This window comes from Nicotiana sylvestris, chromosome 3, assembly GCF_000393655.2.
Source record: "Nicotiana sylvestris chromosome 3, ASM39365v2, whole genome shotgun sequence".
Lineage (NCBI taxonomy): Eukaryota > Viridiplantae > Streptophyta > Magnoliopsida > Solanales > Solanaceae > Nicotiana > Nicotiana sylvestris.
In genome coordinates this window covers 170,480,087-170,499,324 of record NC_091059.1, presented here as the reverse complement: position 1 = coordinate 170,499,324, position 19,238 = coordinate 170,480,087, and the positions used below count along the sequence as shown (strand labels likewise).

Genomic DNA, 19,238 nt, shown 5'->3' with positions numbered 1-19,238 from the left:
ATTGATCAAACGCCTCCAATTAATTGCTAGACCAATGCTTATGAGAACAAAACTTCCCATTTCAGTATGGGGTCATGCTATTTTGCACGCAGCATCACTTGTGCGGATAAGGCCCACAAGTTATCATAAAGTCTCCCCATTGCAATTGGCTTTTGGTCAGGAGCCAAATATTTCCCATCTTAGGATCTTTGGTTGTGCGATATATGTTCCAATTGCTCCACCACAACGCACAAAGATGGGTCCTCAAAGAAGGTTGGGGATATATGTTGGATATGAATCTCCTTCAATTATAAAATATCTAGAGCCGATGACTGGAGATTTATTTACGGCAAGATTTTCTGATTGTCATTTTGATGAATCAGTATATCCAACATTAGGGGGAGAAAATAAGCAGCTGAAAAAGAATATAGATTGGAATGCATTATCACTGTCTCATTTAGATACTCGAACAAATCAATGTGAACAAGAGGTTCAAAAGATTATTCATTTGCAAAATATTGCAAATCAATTGCCAGATGCATTCACTGACCTACCAAGGGTGACCAAGTCACATATTCCAGCTGCTAATGCACCAATTCGAGTTGATATCCCGGCAGGACAATTAATTAAAGCAAATGAGTCTAAGCCATGCTTGAAACGTGGTAGACCAATCGGTTCTAAAGATAAAAATCCTCGAAGAAGAAAAGGAGCAAATGATCAAAGTGAACATAACACGGAGGTAGTGGCTCAAGAAGAGCCCCAAGACGTAACAAATGATAAGACCTTAGGGGAGGTCCAGGTACCTGAAAATAATGAAAATGAAGAGATATCAATAAGTTACGTCTCAACCGGGAAAAGATGGAACCGAAATAATGTTGTTATCGATAACATTTTTGCTTATAATGTTGCTGTTGAAATAATGCAACAAGATGAGGATCTTGAACCAAAATCTGTCAATGAATGTAGACAGAGAAATGATTGGCCAAAATGGAAAGACGCTATCCAGGCAGAGTTAACTTCACTTGGAAAACGTGAAGTCTTCGGACCCATAGTTCGAACACCTGAAGGCATAAAGCCAGTAGGGTATAAATGGGTTTTTGTGCGGAAAACGAAATGATAAAAATGAAGTCGTTAGATATAAAGCACGACTTGTGGCACAAGGGTTTTCCCAAAGGCCTGGAATTGATTATATGGAGACATATTCTCCTGTAGTGGATGCTATCACCTTCAGGTATCTCATAAATATGGCAGTGCAAGAAAAACTTGATATGCATCTAATGGATGTTGTTACAGCCTATTTGTATGGATCATTAGACAACGAAATTTTTATGAAAGTACCTGAGGGATTTAAAGTGCCAGAAGCATATAAAAGTTTTCGAGAAACTTGTTCAATAAAGCTTCAGAAATCTTTATACGGATTGAAACAATCAGGTCGTATGTGGTACAATCGCCTGAGTGAATACCTGTTGAAAGAAGGGTACAAGAATGATCCAATTTGTCCTTGTGTCTTTATAAAAAGGTCTGGATCTGAATTTGTTATAATCGCTGTGTATGTTGATGATTTAAATATCATTGGAACTCCTGAGGAGCTTCCAAAAACAGTAGACTGTTTGAAGAAAGAATTTGAAATGAAAGATCTTGGAAAGACAAAATTTTGTCTTGGTCTACAAATTGAGTATATGAAAGATGGAATATTTGTCCATCAATCAACATATACCGAAAAGATTTTAAAGCGATTCTATATGGATAAAGCACATCCATTGAGTACCCCAATGGTTGTGAGATCACTTGATATAAAGAAAGATCCATTCCGACCTCATGAAAATGATGAAGAGCTTCTTGGTGCCGAAGTACCATATCTTAGTGCAATTGGGGCATTAATGTATCTTGCCAATAATTCCCGACCAGATATAGCTTTCTCAGTAAGTTTATTGGCAAGATTTAGTACTTCGCCAACACAAAGACACTGGAATGGTATTAAACATATATTCAGATACCTCCAAGGGACCATTGATATGGGTTTATTTTATTCAAACGAATCCAAGCCATCATTGATTGGTTATGCAGATGCAGGATATTTGTCTGATCCACACAAAGGTCGATCTCAGACAGGCTATTTATTTACAAGTGGAGGTACAGCCATATCATGGCGTTCGACAAAACAAACTATGGTTGCTACTTCTTCAAATCATGCAGAGATAATAGCCATTCACGAAGCAAGTCGAGAATGCGTTTGGTTAAGATCTATAACTCAACACATTCAGCAAACATGTGGTTTTTCTTCGAAAGAGAATATTCCAACAATATTGTATGAAGACAATGCTGCATGCATAGCTCAATTGAAAGGAGGATATATCAAAGGAGATAGAACAAAACACATTTCACCAAAATTCTTTTTCACTCATGATCTTCAGAAGAATGGTGAAATAGATGTACAACAAGTTCGTTCAAGTGATAATTTGGCTGATCTGTTCACTAAGGCATTACCAACCTCAATATTTGAAAAGCTGATATATAAGATTGGAATGCGTCGTCTTCGAGACATTAAGTGATTTTTCATCAGGGGGAGTAACTACACGCTGCACTCTTTTCCTTAACCAAGGTTTTGTCCCACTGGGTTTTCCTGGTAAGGTTTTTAATGAGGCAACAAGCAATGCATATCATAAATAATTATGTACATTCCAATATTTTTTTTAGAGAGTTTTTAACAAGGCACATTATCTATGGACATCCAAGGGGGAGTGTTATGATGAATATCACATTATGGTGGATGTCTACTCTTCTTCCATGATCTTTAGCTAAAATGCTTAATGACATATTCAATGACATAATTTGTATGTTCAATGACATATTCCATGACATATTTTCTTCACTTTTTATGCCTATATAAAGGCCTTGTAATAGATAGGAAAAATACACAATTGAAGAAGAAATAAGAATCTCTCTTCCTCTCTTCCTCTCTATATCTCTTAGTTTGTTTTTGCTTGTTCTATATTGTTATTTTGGGTTATATTTCATAACAGGGGGACAGTTTTGAGGATTGGTACGAATTTAATTTTTCCAATTTCCCCCAAATTTGATAGAGAGGGATAAAAACGGAGCATCCGACCCGACTGGGGATGATAGAGACGTGATGACGTGGCATGATTTGTGAGCAAAAAGATCAACGTCAGCTGCTGCTTATTGTGACCCTAACGATCTTCTCTTTCTTCCCCAGCAAAACATCCTCTTCTTATATTCAAGCCGAAGCCGAAGCCGAAGCCAGGAAAAATTGAATCTGAATGTGCAGATCGAGGGCAACTGATCAAATATGTAAGTTGTAAAAAAAATATTAATTTTGAAGTTTTTGAAATACGCAGAACTGATTTGCGTGACTTCAGTTGAATTCCGATGATTTTTTGTTGTTGTTGTTTGTTTTAGGTCATACGAAGAAGTTGCTGTTGGAGCAATTAGGGATGCATTAAAGGCTCTAAGAAAGCGGCATTTAGTGGAGGAAGGGGCTCATGCCCCTGCTTTCCTTGCCCTCACTAGGCCTCTCGTTTTGCAGGTCCCCGCCCCCTCTATTCTCCAGTTTGCTTTTTTCTCTGTTTATATTTTCTGAGTTTGGTAATTTGGTTGATATAAGTTTTGATTGCGCTTGATTAATGATGACTTTATTGAGTAATGATCATATGTACTGCACTAAGTTTCACAATTCTGTCAAAACTGATGATTTACAACAAAGCCTTTTATGGATGTTGATGATTATATACTTTTATACATTTAGAATCAGTAAATGAATTGTCCTGCATAGAGTATCTTGGACGTATTCCAATTTGGCATTTTCACTAATGTTTTGTTTGTTTGATAGGAACATTCCGGGTCGGTAGAATTTCACTAAATTTTTTGGTTAGCACTCAGTACATTAGTTGATTTCCCTGGTTTTATGTCTGATTGGGATCATGGCAGACTTCCAAAATTTTCATCTTAGATGTATCTTTTGTCTATTCTTTTATGTGATCTTGTATCGATCTTAGTGTTTGAAACAAACATGATTCATCTACACACTATTTCCTAAGTTTGAGTTTTAAACAATAAAGTATTCCAAGTCACAAGCGGATGAACCTTGTTCCCAATCATTTTCTTTTTTCTTTGGATCAAGACCTTGTTCTCAATCAGTTATGGGCTACCACCTCCTCCAGCTCCTTTAGACGATAAAACAAGCAAGATAGAAGTTAAACAAATAAGAAAAATGAAAGCTTAGTGACCATTAATGTTTATGTGTAAACAAAATAGAAGGTGAAAACCTCTTGTTTGAATTGAGTGATTAACAACATACAAAAGAGCTCTTTGTATATGAGTTTGAGCTAATAAAATATGAAAACTTTCCTAATTCTTGGGATTCTTAATTATTATAATAATAATAATAAAATAATCTAAATGTGAATTGTGACGTTGTTAAAGATTCTCTTGACTTTAATATGTTGCCTCAAGCTCAAGTCGGATATGGGGGGCAAAATGAAATTTAATCCTATCCTGAGACAAACTGACTTTGCGCTAGACTGTCTTAGCCATTGCACAATTGTGCATCCATGAGAAATGACTGAATTTGAAATCACGCATGCTGCCAGGCGCCAGCTTATCAAGACTACCGACAAAGACTGTCCTACTGTCAGCATTGCCAGATCTTTCTTCAATTCATAGTGCTAAATAAATGATAAGATAATAATATGATGCTGATTCGGCAAAAGTTAGCCATTAACTTGAAATGTGAACTAGCGTAGACTACTAACTTGACAACCTCAACACTATGAATGGAGGGCTTCAGGGTCACGGTTTCACCGTTGCTTTCATCTTAACGAGACTCAGCTCCAGAAGACAGAACTTGCTACAATGTGATACTAGAAAAGAAAAGAGAAAAATTCTTGTTGAATAGAGTATTAACAACATATAAGAGAACTCCGTATATAGGAGCTTTGAGCTGATCAAATAAGGAAAGTTTTCTAACTCTTTGTATTCCTATTTGTTATGACATTATAACTGAAAATGTTTTACATATTATTCTTGTTGATTCTCTTGACTTCCATTGACTTTCAAGAAAAACATAATCGTTAAGAATGTTATGTGATATATTTAATATTTCTTTTTTACTTTTAACAGTTCATATTTTTTTAAGTTTTTGCCAGGTGATGAGTCACTTGCCATGCATGATGTAGAATTTACTTGTCGCCCTTAATGTCATGCTTAAGGAATGAGATGCAAGTTAAACTGACCAACCGCAGTTTTCTACTCCCTCCGGTCCAAAATAAGTGATTTTTTTGGCCTTTTTCTTGTGGTCCAAAATAAGTGATTTTTCCAGACTTCAAGAATGAATTAATTATTTTTTTCCTATATTGTCCCTGGAGTAAATAGTGTTGGAATATGTGTTAGGAGTATTTATGTGAGATAATAAAGGTTAATATGGTCAATTCTATTGGTAATTAATGCTAAAAGATGGATTTCTTAATCTGTGTGAAAACATCCAAAAAATCACTTATTTTGGACCGGAGGGAGTACAACGAATTTTTAACTACAACCATTGAATGTGGAATTTTGTTGCACTAGGTCACTTCTCCTCTAGGTATATATTGCTGAAAAAGGGTTCTTGTGCTTATGTAGTTCCTATGATTTTAGGGTTCAGAGTGGAAAGAGAAAGCTGAAAATCTTGAAGTTGAACTTCAGCAATGTTACAAAGCTCAAGCACGACTGTCAGAGCAGCTTGTGGTGGAAGTAGCTGAATCAAGAGCTTCAAAATCTTTAGTTCAAGAGAAGGAAGCTATCATTACTGACCTTCAGAATGAGCTAAACGAATCAAGGTGTTATTCTCATCCTCCTAATCATTTGCCATTCTAAATTATATTCTTACCTTTTTGCCAACAAAAAAAAATGCGAAAAGTAAAATGAAAAAACAAAGGGACAGAAATAAAGAACACAATAGGGATTGATTATAATTCTTTAGCAATATGACATCTTACCAAGTTCTGATTCTGTTTCAAGCTTGTGACTTTCATGTTTTAGATTATAACAAGTATCTTAGTTTCCCAATTTAACAAATAAAGTTTACTTTGGATATCCTAAGATGAGCTCAGCAAGTTTACTTTGGATGCCCGGATGGAGTTTAACTGCTCTATTCTTTCTTTGATGGGTGTGCTGCAGGGATGAATGTTCTCGTTTAACTGAACTTCTCACAGAAAAGACTAAAGCTTTGGAATTGATTATGGGTGAGCACCAGGAGCTTAAAGCACAACTTGAAGCAATGACTCTGAGAGCAAACAATGCTGAGGCAGAAAATAAAACGTTGGTTGATCGTTGGATGCTGCAGAAGATGCAGGATGCTGAGCGCCTTAACGAGGTGTTGAGTAATTCCTGCTGCTTATCCTTTGCATGCTCTCCTATTTGTAGGCCTTTAAATTTTTTAAGCTTGATTGTTCATTAAAAATTGAGTGTTCATCGGGCCTCGATACTGTCAGAGAGCTAAAATGCGTACTATGTTTTTTATTTTTAACTAGTGGTAACCCCAATTAAAATTATCTTGATTAATTTAGGCTTGTCATCATGAAGATTTCCCTACACTTAATATAACCATCAACTTGCTCTTACTTCCTTCAACTATTGTTCTTGTTGCCCATCCATGTGGTACGTACCTTTTTTTTTTTTAATAACGGTGGTGTCCGGGTTAACTTGTGTGCACCTAGAGTATTTCACTGGGTACCTACTCTCTCCCACCAACACGGGTATCGGGTAATTCTGCTCACCAAGGCGGAGGATGATGAGAAAAAGTCAGCTAATGTTTTTTTTATCTCTGCTGGGAGCTGAACCTTGGTCTCCTCTCATTTTCACCCACTTCATTGACCGCAAGCCACACCCCTGGGTTCCATCCATTTGGCGCATTGTATTTTTTGAGAATTCAATGATGAAGAACTACTAGTTTATTTAAAAGCTTATTTTTTGTCTAATCTACTGCTTTTGGGATGTGGACAGATGAACGACCTAAACCTAACCCAGGATAAAGAAGTATTATATTTTATGATCGTTCAAATTGTAATTTCTGGTGTTTTTTTTGAATAATGCTGAAAGAAAGCACCCATACTGATACTCCACATGCTCAATATTTTACTTTTGCTCATGCTGGAGTTGCTAGTAGTGGTTGGTGAGGAATTCATTTCTGGGGTATCTCCAATATTTACAGTCCATAATGATTTTTTCATGTCAATGAAGTGTAGAGTTTCTGAAATCTGAAAATGAACTGCTAGCAAGGATTATTATTGGGTGGTCAACATGTATTTATTCAAGGAATGGTAGACGGTATCTTTGCACTTTTATAGCGAATAGCGCTTAGCAACTGTTTGGCAATAGTTCTGCATGCTAAAACTTTTAATCATGTTAGTCTGCTACCAAAAATAGGAGGCAAGCTCCATCTGTTAAAAAATCATTTTACTGTGAATCTACCCTGTAATCTGATCAAAATTCAAATCTTTGACAAGTTGGGCTAATTCGTTGGAACTACCAATGATCATTTTCAGTTCTCCTAATAGTATAGTAGGGTTAGGGGAACTACGTTTTCAGTCAGTATTCTTATAAGTTTTACCATGAGTTACTCATGGATAGGTTCTCTTGCATTTACTCATTTGCCACTTTTTGTGGTTCTAGGCTAATGCTCTCTACGAAGATATGCTGGATAAGGTCAAGGCCACCAGTATAGAAAAACTTGCTCGTCAACAAGTGGATGGTGTGGTCCGCCAAAGTGAAGATGGTGCAAACTTTTATGCAGAATCTTCCCTTCCTAGTATATGCAAGCAAAGAATCCCTGCCCATGATGGTGGATGTGCCTCGATTCTTTTTGAGTATAACTCCTGTAAATTGATAAGCGGTGGGCAGGATCGGGCAATTAAAATGTGGGATACTACAAGTGGATCATTAAGCAACAGTCTTTACGGTTGTCTGGGTTCTGTCCTTGATCTTTCCATTACACATGATAACAAATACATCATTGCAGCAAGTAGTTCAAATAACTTGTATGTGTGGGATGCAAATTCAGGCAGGATACGACATACTCTTACTGGGCATGTAGACAAAGTTTGTGCTGTAGACGTGAGCAAATTTTCAAGTCGATACGTGGTGAGTGCTGCGTATGATCGTACCATAAAAATTTGGGATCTGCAGAAGGGTTACTGTACTAACACTATTATCTTCCACAGTAACTGTAATAGCCTTTCGTTTAGCATGGATGGCCTGACCATTAGTTCCGGTCATGTCGATGGGAGTCTTAGATTATGGGATATTCAGACAGGGAAGCTTCTGAGTGAAGTTGCTGCACATTCACAGGCTGTTACATCAGTTTCCCTCTCTCGAAATGGAAATGTAATATTAACCAGTGGGAGAGACAACTTGCACAATCTATTTGATATTCGTACCCTTGAAATTTGTGGCACTTTCAGAGCGAATGAAAATCGAGTTGCATCTAATTGGAGTCGTTCCTGTATCAGTCCAGATGACAGTTATGTTGCTTCTGGTTCTGTTGATGGATCTGTTCATATTTGGTCAGTATCAAACACTAAAATGGTAAGCACTTTGAAAGAACACACGGCCCCTGTTCTATGTTGTTCATGGAGTGGTTTTGGTAAACCTCTGGCTACCTCGGATAAGAGTGGAATCATATGTATTTGGTCATAATATCACTTCAAAGTTCGGAATGCTCTAGCATTTTGAGTAGTGACCAGATTGTTCAGCCGTTACAGATTGCTCAGTAATTCAGCTTTCAGTCCGGATCTTGAGTGTGTCAGTGTTGATTTTGGATGTGAAAGCTCAATTTAAGACATCATATTGACTGTGAAGCCATAAATGGGCATCCTCCATCTGAAGATCATGCCAGAAGGCTGACATTGTAAATACATTAGGCTTCTAAGCTGAAAAAGTAGAAATCTTCTATTGATATTGATTGGAAAGTAGATACTGATTCTGAAATGTTCATTATTCATGGGAAAATAAGGTGGTCTTTCGTGGTGATAATTTTTATGTGTATATTTTGTGTTCATAAATTTGGCTGTTGAGCTTAAAGTGTTGCTTGTAGTTGGGGTGACAAAATTAGCTCATTCAAATATGATTGGGCGGGTGGGTCAATTTGGACATAACCCAAGTTAATTCATCTAAAAGTTGGGTTGATTTGGGCTAACTATGTAGATTGACCCGTAAAAGAACTTGTCAAAATATTCTTATTTAACATTTTTTTTTTTTGGTTTGATATGTTATAGATAAGGGGCATTTTCATATATACCTACTTTTGGGGCCACCATTGAAGTTATATTTGCATTGCACAAAATTTTGTAAAGTATATCCGTTTGGATCTGAAGTAGTTCAATCTCTTCAATGCAACTTTAGAAATCAAATTTGAAGTTCTTCTACCTTTCAAATGTAATTTCAGAAATCAAATCTGCACTTCTTCTATCTTTCAAATGCAACTTCAGAAATTCAAATCTTACTATTGAATGCAACTTTAGATTCCGAATCTAAACATAAACTTGTTCTTCGAATTTCAACAATCTAATGTATGATTTAATGCCCAAATCTACTCTAAATAAGCTCAAATTTGAAACATACACACACTACTAAAAAGGGAAAAAATCAACTGTTAAAATAGGATGTTGGTCGGTAATTGGCAAAAAGCGACCGATTCGTGGTGGACGATAATCATGTGGTCGGTAGAGCCAACTGATCGACTTAGATTGGTATGTTCTGACCGAAGTCGGTCGGTATTTGTAATTATGTAATTCAAAAATGCATCATTTGGGAATCGAACCGAGGTTTGTACTGTGGCAGGATACTATTCTACCATTAGACCATTGGTGCATTTTGGTTTAAGACTTTATTTTATTTATACTATTTAATTATATTTTCGCTTGAAATAACCAATCGATTTCGGTCGGTTTTGTTAAAAATATAAAATTATCGACCGAAATCAGTTAGTTTTTAATATGACCGACTAAAATAACCGACCAATTTCGATCGATTTTTTTAATATTAATTTTAAATAAAAATCCGACCAAAGTTGGTCTGTTTCTTGAAGAATAAATTTTGTGGCATGCAAAAATAGTTTTCGTAATTTTGCGCCAAAAAGAACCGACCAAAGTTGGTCGGTTTCGTAAAATTTTTTTTATAAATAAAATATTTTAAAAAACCAACCGATTTTGGTCGGTTGTCGGTCAATCAGCCGCGGTCGGTTTTGGCGGAATTTCTAGTAGTGACAACTTTCAAATGTCATAACGAACAAATCTCAATCATCAAAGTTTCAAAATAACAATAAAGTTAATAAACTCATTTTGCAACAAAGAAAAAGAAGAAGAAGAAACTCTAAGCACAAAAAAGAAGAAAACAATAGTTAAAAAGAAGAGAAAAGTGTATGAATCTGAAGTTATCCAATAATTGGGTATCATTTAAACTTTTTTAAAAAAATGAATACAAATTCAATCGATGGCGCAAAACTGGGTCACATGAAAATTTTATTATAAAGTTGTAATAAAGAGAAAACGTTTTATTAGTTTTGTTTGGTAATTAAACAAATTATAAGAAAATAAAAAAAAATAAAAAAAAAAGTTTGTTAGAGTTGGAGGTTAGATTATGATCTATTGTTTGCAGTTAGCACATTTTGATTTAATCCATCTTACTTCAAGTAACATCTGGATGGGTTAACAATTCAAGCCATTTTGATCCCCCAATTTCAGTCCAACCAACTCATTTGCTGTTTTTACTTGCCAATTCCGAACTCTCAATTTCCATACTCAATCTACCCTTTTTATCGTAAGTAATTCCAAAATTATCTAATACTAATTAATTTCATAGTTAGGAGGAAACTATGCGGGTAGAATATTACTTATTAAAATATGTAATATTGCTCAAAAATTAACTAATAGAGGCATCAATAAATGTTAATCTTACTTAAAAGTAGAATTAATATTTTAGCAATTAATGAAGAATGTCATTCATAACAAAAATGCATTATGATATGTAAGACGTAAGAGTTGAGTCTCTCTAAAAGGAGTACGATGTCAAATTGCTGAAGAATCTTTTAGCATCAGTTTACAAGCTTCTTCCAACTAATTAGGAAGAAAGATGAGTCATAAATATAATCACTTAAGTTAATATTTGTTGCTGTCAGGCAGTTGATTGGATAGTGTGATAGGATGAAACATGGCAGATTGATTACGTTTGAAAGCTTAGAATAGAGGCAATCACCAAGAAGTTAAATTCTACGTATATACTTTACGACATTAAAAGTATTTATATAAATAGGTCGTGATTATATATAAATCTTTATAATAAGTATCATTCGATAACTTTATAAAAATGGTTATTATCCAACTTTAATAAGTTGTGATCATGTAAAAAATATTTACACCGTCGGTGTATAATAGCTAACAGAAATAACATACTATACTATCTAGCTGTTATCTTTTTGAGAAGCAACACTGACATATATAGATGAGGTGTAACATGATTACAGGGTGCCGTTGCTTCACAAGTTTGCCTAAAACTGGCAGCCAATTAAGCCAAGGCAATGTTAAGCTGCGTACTACTTTAGACGCAACAATATAATAGGCATGCAATGCAAGCTAAGTTTTCCTTGTTTCCTCTGTTTCGAAGAACTACCCATGTGAGTGTCACCCCTCATTCGCCAGTTTCATCCTCCAGTTTTTGTGCTATCTTTCCCTCTTAGTTTTCCTTTTCGAAATATGAAAACTTAGTGGATATAGCCCAAAATAAATTAAAAGGGCTCAAATCCTCAGTTATATGATGTAAACTAACACAAAATGCACCTGCATTGCATGTTCTAGTTAGTCATTTATGAAATATAATTAAGAATTGTTACAGCCAATTAAACTAATTAACGCAATAAAACAACAGAAGCAAATTAGAAATACGCATACTCTCCAAAATACCGTCGCACCAGTCTCCAATCCTCCAAAAACACACTATTTTTAGACACGCGCCCATAGACATTTTTGGAGAGTGCAAACAATATAGAGAAATACTAGTTTGTAGGTAAAGCAATCCATAGTTTCATCTGTCATACAATATCGAGCCAAACACAACCGAGGTTTGTATAATCTCTTTTGTTTTGATATGTCGAAAATATTCTCATTATTGTGTTGCAAGAATTTAATTTTATTGAATTAATCGAGCTTAAATCTTAATTAGTATTTATTTGTTAAATTCTATTTTCAACTCTTATTTATATTTCTTTCCTCATTACATACAGAACCACATTGTTTTAGTTAAATGAGTAGGAGGAAAATTGCTTATAAGTTGGCGTAGGGGTTGCACAAAGCGTTAGAGGGAGCTGCACATGGGCTAATTAAAGACATAATTCTTGCCACAAGAAACTACTCCCATCTTTTTTCGCCGACCTTTTCATATTTCCTTCCAGAAAAAGGAACTTTTCCAAAAAAGAAATTAAATCTTAATATCACATAAAGCAGTTATGGTTATACACATTCTTATTCTCCAAACTTGCTACATATTGATGAGTCTCTAACAATATAACTAACGTTCGTCATTCTCTTTTAATATCAACACGTTAACTTGTTCAACTTGCAAACTCTTTTTCACCTTTTCTAACAGACAGCATAAGCTATTCATAACTGCTCACTGCCTAATTCAAAGTCACATTTCTCTCCTTTATCTGGTAAAAAGCTTTTCTGAGTCTGTAAAAACCAAACCCGCCCTAAATAATAAAGAAAAAGAATTAACCTAAATAGCCGTTCACTTAACTGCTTAGACTAAATATAATTGGTGAATGTCTAATATGTGTAAAGTTCATGTATAATTTGTGTATAACCATGTATAATCAAGGTATAATCTATATATACCGGCTAGGAAAAGTAAGCATTGAATCCGACCGGCTATTTTGGTAAAGATCCCTATAAAATATGTTGCTTGTGTAGGCAAAGTGTGTATACCCATTGCTTCATCTCCATAATTCCATTACCCTATCTCGACTTCTCCTTCTATTATTGTTGAGTGTTGTTTCTTCCCTTAAGGAATCCATCACTTCTTTCATTTATTATCATCACTTGTACCACTATCTCCTTGAATACTCTTATATAAAAAGCCTTGTCATAGTCCCTAAATTCCCATCTTGAGTCTGAGTCTTTAAAAATGAAGAAGTTATTTCTGGTTCTTTTCTCTTTGGCTTTGGTACTTAGGCTTGGGGAGAGTTTCGATTTCCACGAGAAGGAGTTGGAAACTGAGGAAAAATTGTGGGAGTTGTATGAGAGATGGAGAAGCCATCACACTGTATCGAGGAGCCTTGATGAGAAAGACAAGAGGTTCAATGTGTTCAAGGCTAATGTACACTATGTTCACAACTTCAACAAGAAGGATAAGCCTTATAAGTTGAAATTGAACAAGTTTGCAGACATGACTAACCATGAATTCAGACACCATTATGCTGGTTCCAAGATTAAGCATCATCGTTCTTTTCTTGGAGCTTCACGAGCAAATGGAACTTTCATGTACGCCAATGTGGAAGATGTCCCTCCCTCTGTTGACTGGAGGAAGAAGGGTGCTGTTACTCCTGTCAAAGACCAAGGCAAATGTGGTAAGAAAAGAGTAGCATGTCATTAATTCTATGCCGCTTTACACCTCTAGCATAATAACATAAGGGTAAACCATATGATATGTTCTTTCAAAATATTATAGCTGATGGAAACTGTCCTTTTGCCTGTTATAGGAAGTTGCTGGGCATTTTCAACTGTCGTTGCAGTAGAGGGGATAAACCAAATCAAAACAAATGAGTTAGTATCTTTATCAGAACAAGAACTTGTTGACTGTGACACTAGTCAAAACCAAGGATGCAATGGAGGGTTGATGGACATGGCATTTGAATTCATCAAGAAGAAGGGAGGCATCAATACTGAAGAGAACTATCCATACATGGCTGAAGGTGGCGAGTGTGATATTCAAAAGGTAAGATTCTGTTACATCTGTAGGGTGTCAGTCTGTCAGATTGAACCAGTCTTGTTTCTAATCCACGTGCATGAATTTTATGGAATTGGCAGAGGAATTCTCCTGTGGTATCAATTGACGGACATGAGGATGTTCCTCCTAATGATGAGGATTCCCTACTTAAAGCAGTAGCCAACCAGCCTGTTTCTGTAGCTATACAAGCTTCAGGTTCTGACTTCCAGTTCTACTCTGAGGTAAATGATGATAGACCATTTATCTCAAGTTAAAAAGTTTTTTACTAGGTATAAACATTTACGAACTGTAAATATGGCAGGGTGTATTCACCGGAGACTGTGGTACTGAGTTGGACCATGGTGTGGCAATTGTGGGCTATGGCACAACCCTTGATGGAACCAAATACTGGATTGTGAAGAACTCGTGGGGACCTGAATGGGGAGAAAAAGGATACATTAGGATGCAACGCGAGATTGATGCTGAAGAGGGATTGTGTGGTATAGCAATGCAACCATCCTACCCCATCAAGACTTCATCAAGCAACCCCACAGGGTCTCCTGCAACAGCACCTAAGGATGAACTATAAGTTACATATTATCCACTCAGCCTCATTTAGTGTCTGTTTTAGTCTCTGTGCAAGCAATAGGCAACTACCCATAAGAATGTGTAACATAAGATGCATTTAGTTTCATGGTGTCGCATTATAATGTTCTGTAAACTGCATTGGAATATGATTCAGTGAAACATTTCCTTTCCTGCAATATGCGTTCTTCAAAATAAACAGTTTGGTATGTGGACAATTGGGCATGTACTTGTTTAATCCAACAAGAGGACCAAAGGACTGGTATTACTATGCTTGATATTGCTTTCAAGCACAAATGTCCTCACTTAGGACTTCAATAAGTTAAGGCATTGGATAAGGAGATATAAAGACCAAGAGGACAATAATTTCCATTCAACAGACAAAGTACTTCTAAGAAAAATCAAGAACCATTGACATACAATTGACATATTTATTTAAGAGTAGGAATAAGCAAAGACAAAGGCCCATCAAATTCTTTCATACGTGCTTTGTGCTACAAAGACCAACTATGTCAACCGTAGCACCTTATTGGGTCATTGCAGCCCTTTGCAGCTGACTGCTTGGCACCTCTGCCACCACCCTTTTCTAAATATTGTTGGTGATACTCTTCAGCTCTATAAAATCTCTTTGCAGGAAGAATTTCTGTGACAATCTTCTTATCCTTAAATTCCTTCTGCTTAGCTTCCAATGATTCCCTTGCGAGTTGAGCCTGAGCCTCATTATAGTAGTATATTCCTGAGCGGTATTGATTCCCCACATCATTACCCTAGCAACAACCATCATCATGAGAATTATATATTGCTCTTTGTGGCTGTTAAACTCTAGCTAGAGGCAAAAAAACTCACACTCAAACGAATAAAAGAATATTAAGTGAAGGCAATTAAAAGTGAGTAGAGGTACAAGAGAACAACCAGCATTAACACCCTTGTGATAGATCAAGAGAGTTCAGTAATTAAGTTTGCCACGAGGAAATCCTTAATATATCTGATCCCGCAAGGAAATATAAAACAGAGGAAGAAGAAGGAAGAAACTTAACAATATTTTTAATCTAATCACTATATTTGATCACTCGTCTTTAGCCGAGGGTCTATCGGAAACAACATCTCTGCCCTCCAAGGGTAGGGGTAAAGTCTACGCACACACTACCCTCCCCCAACCACACTTGGGGAAACTCACTAGGTTTGTTGCTGCTGTTGTTGTATATGTGATCATTACTTGTTTCTGCTAATTTCCCAGCAAAATCCTCCCTTACGGCGTTAATAGAATCAAATGGAGTCCTAAGATGTTCTTGTCACATGAAGCTGACAAGTTAGGTAATGCATTTTGCTTATTCAAAGAGCTTTATGGACAACGAAAGAGTATAATTTGGAGTCTTAAATGGTGCTCTGTACAAAATTGATGACTCAGTTTCTACAGTATAGAATAGAAAGTTTTGCTTAACTTTATTAACTATTCCTTATTTTTTCAATCAACAAAAGCTTCCCAAAACACAATACTCCCTCTGTTTCAATTTTGATGACACGTTTCACTTATCAAGAGTCAATTTAACTAAAGTTTGAAGCTAAATTGGATTAGTTCAACTCAGTATTATACTTGTTTTGATCAACAAAAAGAATGATGATGATGAATTAACTTCTCATCTACGTTAGCAAAATGAATGCATAACGTCGAACTAAATAACTAGGCACATAGTGAAATTAGATTCAGAGCAAACTACAACATTGCAACTAAGGTAGGATCATGCAAAGTTACCTAAATTGTATATTCTCTTCGTAGTAAGAACACAATAGCATTATTTTATTATGAGTACCAGGTAGCATAAATAACTGGAACTAAAATTTCGAGGGAATTAAAACAACAAAACAAAAATAGGACTTAAAAAAATTGAGATGAAGGAATTTGATACCTGGCGATTTAGAGCGGTGGGGTCAATGCGACTCCAAAAGAGAGAAAGCAGATTGGTATATGGGCAGACATTCGGGTCAAACTGGATCCGAATCACCTCTGCATGGTCGGTGGTTCCGGAGCAAACGATCTTGTAATTTGGGTCGTGGACATGGCCCTGAGAGTAGCCTACCTCCGTCTTCACTACTCCATCAATCCTCTGAAATGCCAATTCCACTCCCCAGAAGCAGCCTGCAGCAAACTGGGCAAACTCCAGACCCGGGTGATCCGGGTTGTCCAGATCCGGATCCAGTGCTGGGTTGGTTGACTTGCTGCTAGCCTCTTGTTTAGAAGCCATTGCTCAATTGTCTTGTTCCTTGTATCGTCAAGATATTAGACATTTATTTGTTTATATAGATAAGACATTAAACTGAACCTGGTCATATAATCAGTTTAGATGCATTATTATATTACCCATTTAAATTTCCTTTGGAAAAAAAAGTATATACAATTGACATTAATCTTAAATTAAATCGGTTGACATAAAATAAAATTTTGGAAATAGGAATCGTAATGTGTCACTTAACTAGGACTCTATGTTTGCTACCTAAAAATGGAATATGGATTATGGAAAATAGTCGAATACAAATCTGAATTCGAATCAAACAAATTACTTTTTCATATTTTACTCTGTTAATGCATGGAAATTCGTGAAAGATATTTTGTTTAGACCGATTGCAAATACTACAAAAGATTTTAAGTCATTCTCGCCGTATATGTTCGTATATCCATTTGGATTATCTTACCTAAGAGCTCGTTTGGATTGGCACAAGTGCTAGCAATTGCATATTTAAATAAAAATGCTGAAATTTAAAAAAAGATGTTGAAGGGTCTGATAAAAAGTCTAGCAAGTATTTTTTTTGTTAAAAAGATAAAAAAATTCTTAAAGTTGTTAACATTATAAATGAGCTGATTACTAAAATATATTTAATTCTGAATTAATGCAAATAAAAAATAATTTATATTTTAATTTAATTTCAATTTAATTAATTACTTAGATAATTTTTATAAATATAATTCTTGAATGCTCATTTTTTCCCACTTTCAATCAAGTAAACTTCCTTAAAAGTCTCAATCTATTTAAAATATCAAATTATTTTATTGAATCCCTCTTTCCCTTTTTGTCCATTTACTCTTGGCAGATTAAAGATGCAGTTACATCAATTGAAAGTAGAAGAAAGCTTATTATGGCATTAGCCCCTGTTTTTGGAAGCCAGTAGAGGCCGATCCAGTATGCAACCTTAAAGCTTGAGGAAAAACGTAGAAAAATGAAGATAAAGCAGAGAGAAAGAGGAAAGAAAAGGACAGGCTGTCTTTATAAGTGAAAGAAATAGGAGAAGTACAATATTTTAGGATTTCTTTGATTGAGGATAATTTTGGTATTATGAAAATTTATAATGCACAAGAAAGTAATTTTATTGGTCAAACTAAAATGGCTTTTAAACCAAAATTGGAGAAGTTGGGGTCAGCCAACTTGTTGTTTTTGGCTTTTTAAAGCACTTTTTTTTCCCCAAATACTCCAAAAAATAAAAAAGTGCTTAAAAACTAGTTTGACGAGCTTTTAAGCCCATCCAAATACCCTATTAATCATTTTTTTCCTTTTAAGTCCCTTAATCCTATCAATTGAACTACATAACCCGAAGCAAACTGATGAGTTCTCCAATTACAACTAAACGAGAAGTACACAAACTGTCATTCTAAGTACTGATATTTAGGGATTAGTCAGTACTTGTTTTGTCCTTAAAAAAAAATTCAGGACAATTGCCCTAAAAATTTAGGGCAATTGCCGAGACATTTTCACTTGTTATGTGAAATACCGCTCTTACTCGTCCTCGAGCAATGGAACTATATTAACACCCCAACATGTACCTATCACTATGAAAGAGAACTTCACAATTAATTCAATCAAACACCCTACCTTTGGACTATAATCGATATCGGCAATTAAGCATGAATACACAAATTTCACATTCTTCCCGTTTTTAAACTAGCCCAAATATATACAATGCTATTCAACCAACTCAAGCAACCTCTCCACAACTACCTTACCTCAAGAGACGACTCGTTACCACTAAGCATCCTCAACTCACACACTCACCCAACAAAAGAAGTGTATAACATCATTGATTCGTCATGAGACCAAGTGGTCTCACCACAAACAAAAGTGAATATAAAAGTAGTCCATATATTCAAATATGACATTGAACATAAATTAATGACATCACACAATTGAACAAAATTAACTCACTCTCACAAAGAAGTCATGTGCATCCCGTGGTCGTACCATAAGCTTGCTCGTAGTGTACATCTTTACTAATCTAAGCTAGCCAAATCTAGGATCAATTAGGACTTTAATGTTGTAATATAGGCTAAGGGACGGGTATGATATATTTAAGAATAGTTACTAACCCTCCTAAGCAATTAATACACTACACTCACAAATCGAGACATTTTCTTTTCAACCCATTCATTTGTCATACACCATATATAACATAGCCCTCTTTTCAATTAAGCACCTCTATGGTTTCACTAGCATGAGTTAGAAGGATTAGGAGGTGTATGTGTTTCTACATTATTTGAACTCTTGTTTGCTTTTTCTTGCAACATTTTTCTTCTATTTTTTTCACACACTCCATACATTGAAGTTCATAGGCTAGTGACCTTCTTTCACAATTTTAGTGCACCTTAAGGGCCCTTCCATGGTTTCACTCGAAAACCACTCCCCAATTAAGAACAAAATAGGAGTACGACTTATAAT

At 35.6% G+C, this 19,238-nt stretch overlaps 3 protein-coding genes across 3 annotated transcripts; 2 read left to right on the top strand and 1 right to left on the bottom strand.

The window, feature by feature from the left end:
• The first annotated feature begins 2,943 nt into the window (after positions 1-2,943).
• On the top strand, positions 2,944-9,049 carry LOC104228978 (autophagy-related protein 16). Its single transcript, XM_009781543.2, has 5 exons — positions 2,944-3,291; positions 3,400-3,526; positions 5,632-5,813; positions 6,154-6,349; positions 7,648-9,049. Coding segments are annotated over exons 1-5 (1,530 nt in total). The 5' UTR covers positions 2,944-3,289; the 3' UTR covers positions 8,671-9,049.
• A 4,044-nt stretch (positions 9,050-13,093) lies between these two features.
• Positions 13,094-14,714, top strand: LOC104228971 (vignain-like). Its single transcript, XM_009781530.2, has 4 exons — positions 13,094-13,591; positions 13,724-13,959; positions 14,052-14,192; positions 14,273-14,714. Exons 1-4 carry the CDS (start codon positions 13,150-13,152, stop codon positions 14,537-14,539), a joined length of 1,086 nt encoding a protein of 361 aa, XP_009779832.1. The 5' UTR covers positions 13,094-13,149; the 3' UTR covers positions 14,540-14,714.
• A 166-nt stretch (positions 14,715-14,880) lies between these two features.
• On the bottom strand, positions 14,881-16,853 carry LOC104228962 (peptide methionine sulfoxide reductase). Its single transcript, XM_009781521.2, has 2 exons — positions 16,443-16,853; positions 14,881-15,302 (listed from the first exon to the last, which is right to left on the bottom strand). The coding sequence occupies exons 1-2, from the start codon at positions 16,776-16,778 to the stop codon at positions 15,048-15,050; spliced, it is 591 nt and encodes a 196-aa protein (XP_009779823.1). The 5' UTR covers positions 16,779-16,853; the 3' UTR covers positions 14,881-15,047.
• Positions 16,854-19,238: the final 2,385 nt, after the last annotated feature.

What these genes read in the sequence shown, in the direction of transcription:
- LOC104228971 (XM_009781530.2), top strand. Translation starts at nt 13,150, where the DNA reads ATGAAGAAGTTATTTCTGGTTCTTTTCTCTTTGGCTTTGGTACTTAGG. An exon ending in CAAAGACCAAGGCAAATGTG is followed by an intron (nt 13,592 to 13,723) that starts GTAAGAAAAGAG and finishes TGCCTGTTATAG; the next exon opens with GAAGTTGCTGGGCATTTTCA. An exon ending in GCGAGTGTGATATTCAAAAG is followed by an intron (nt 13,960 to 14,051) that starts GTAAGATTCTGT and finishes TGGAATTGGCAG; the next exon opens with AGGAATTCTCCTGTGGTATC.
- LOC104228962 (XM_009781521.2), bottom strand. Translation starts at nt 16,778, where the DNA reads ATGGCTTCTAAACAAGAGGCTAGCAGCAAGTCAACCAACCCAGCACTG. An exon ending in CCACCGCTCTAAATCGCCAG is followed by an intron (nt 15,303 to 16,442) that starts GTATCAAATTCC and finishes GGTTGTTGCTAG; the next exon opens with GGTAATGATGTGGGGAATCA.
- LOC104228978 (XM_009781543.2), top strand. An exon ending in AATGAGCTAAACGAATCAAG is followed by an intron (nt 5,814 to 6,153) that starts GTGTTATTCTCA and finishes GGTGTGCTGCAG; the next exon opens with GGATGAATGTTCTCGTTTAA. An exon ending in ATGCTGAGCGCCTTAACGAG is followed by an intron (nt 6,350 to 7,647) that starts GTGTTGAGTAAT and finishes TTGTGGTTCTAG; the next exon opens with GCTAATGCTCTCTACGAAGA.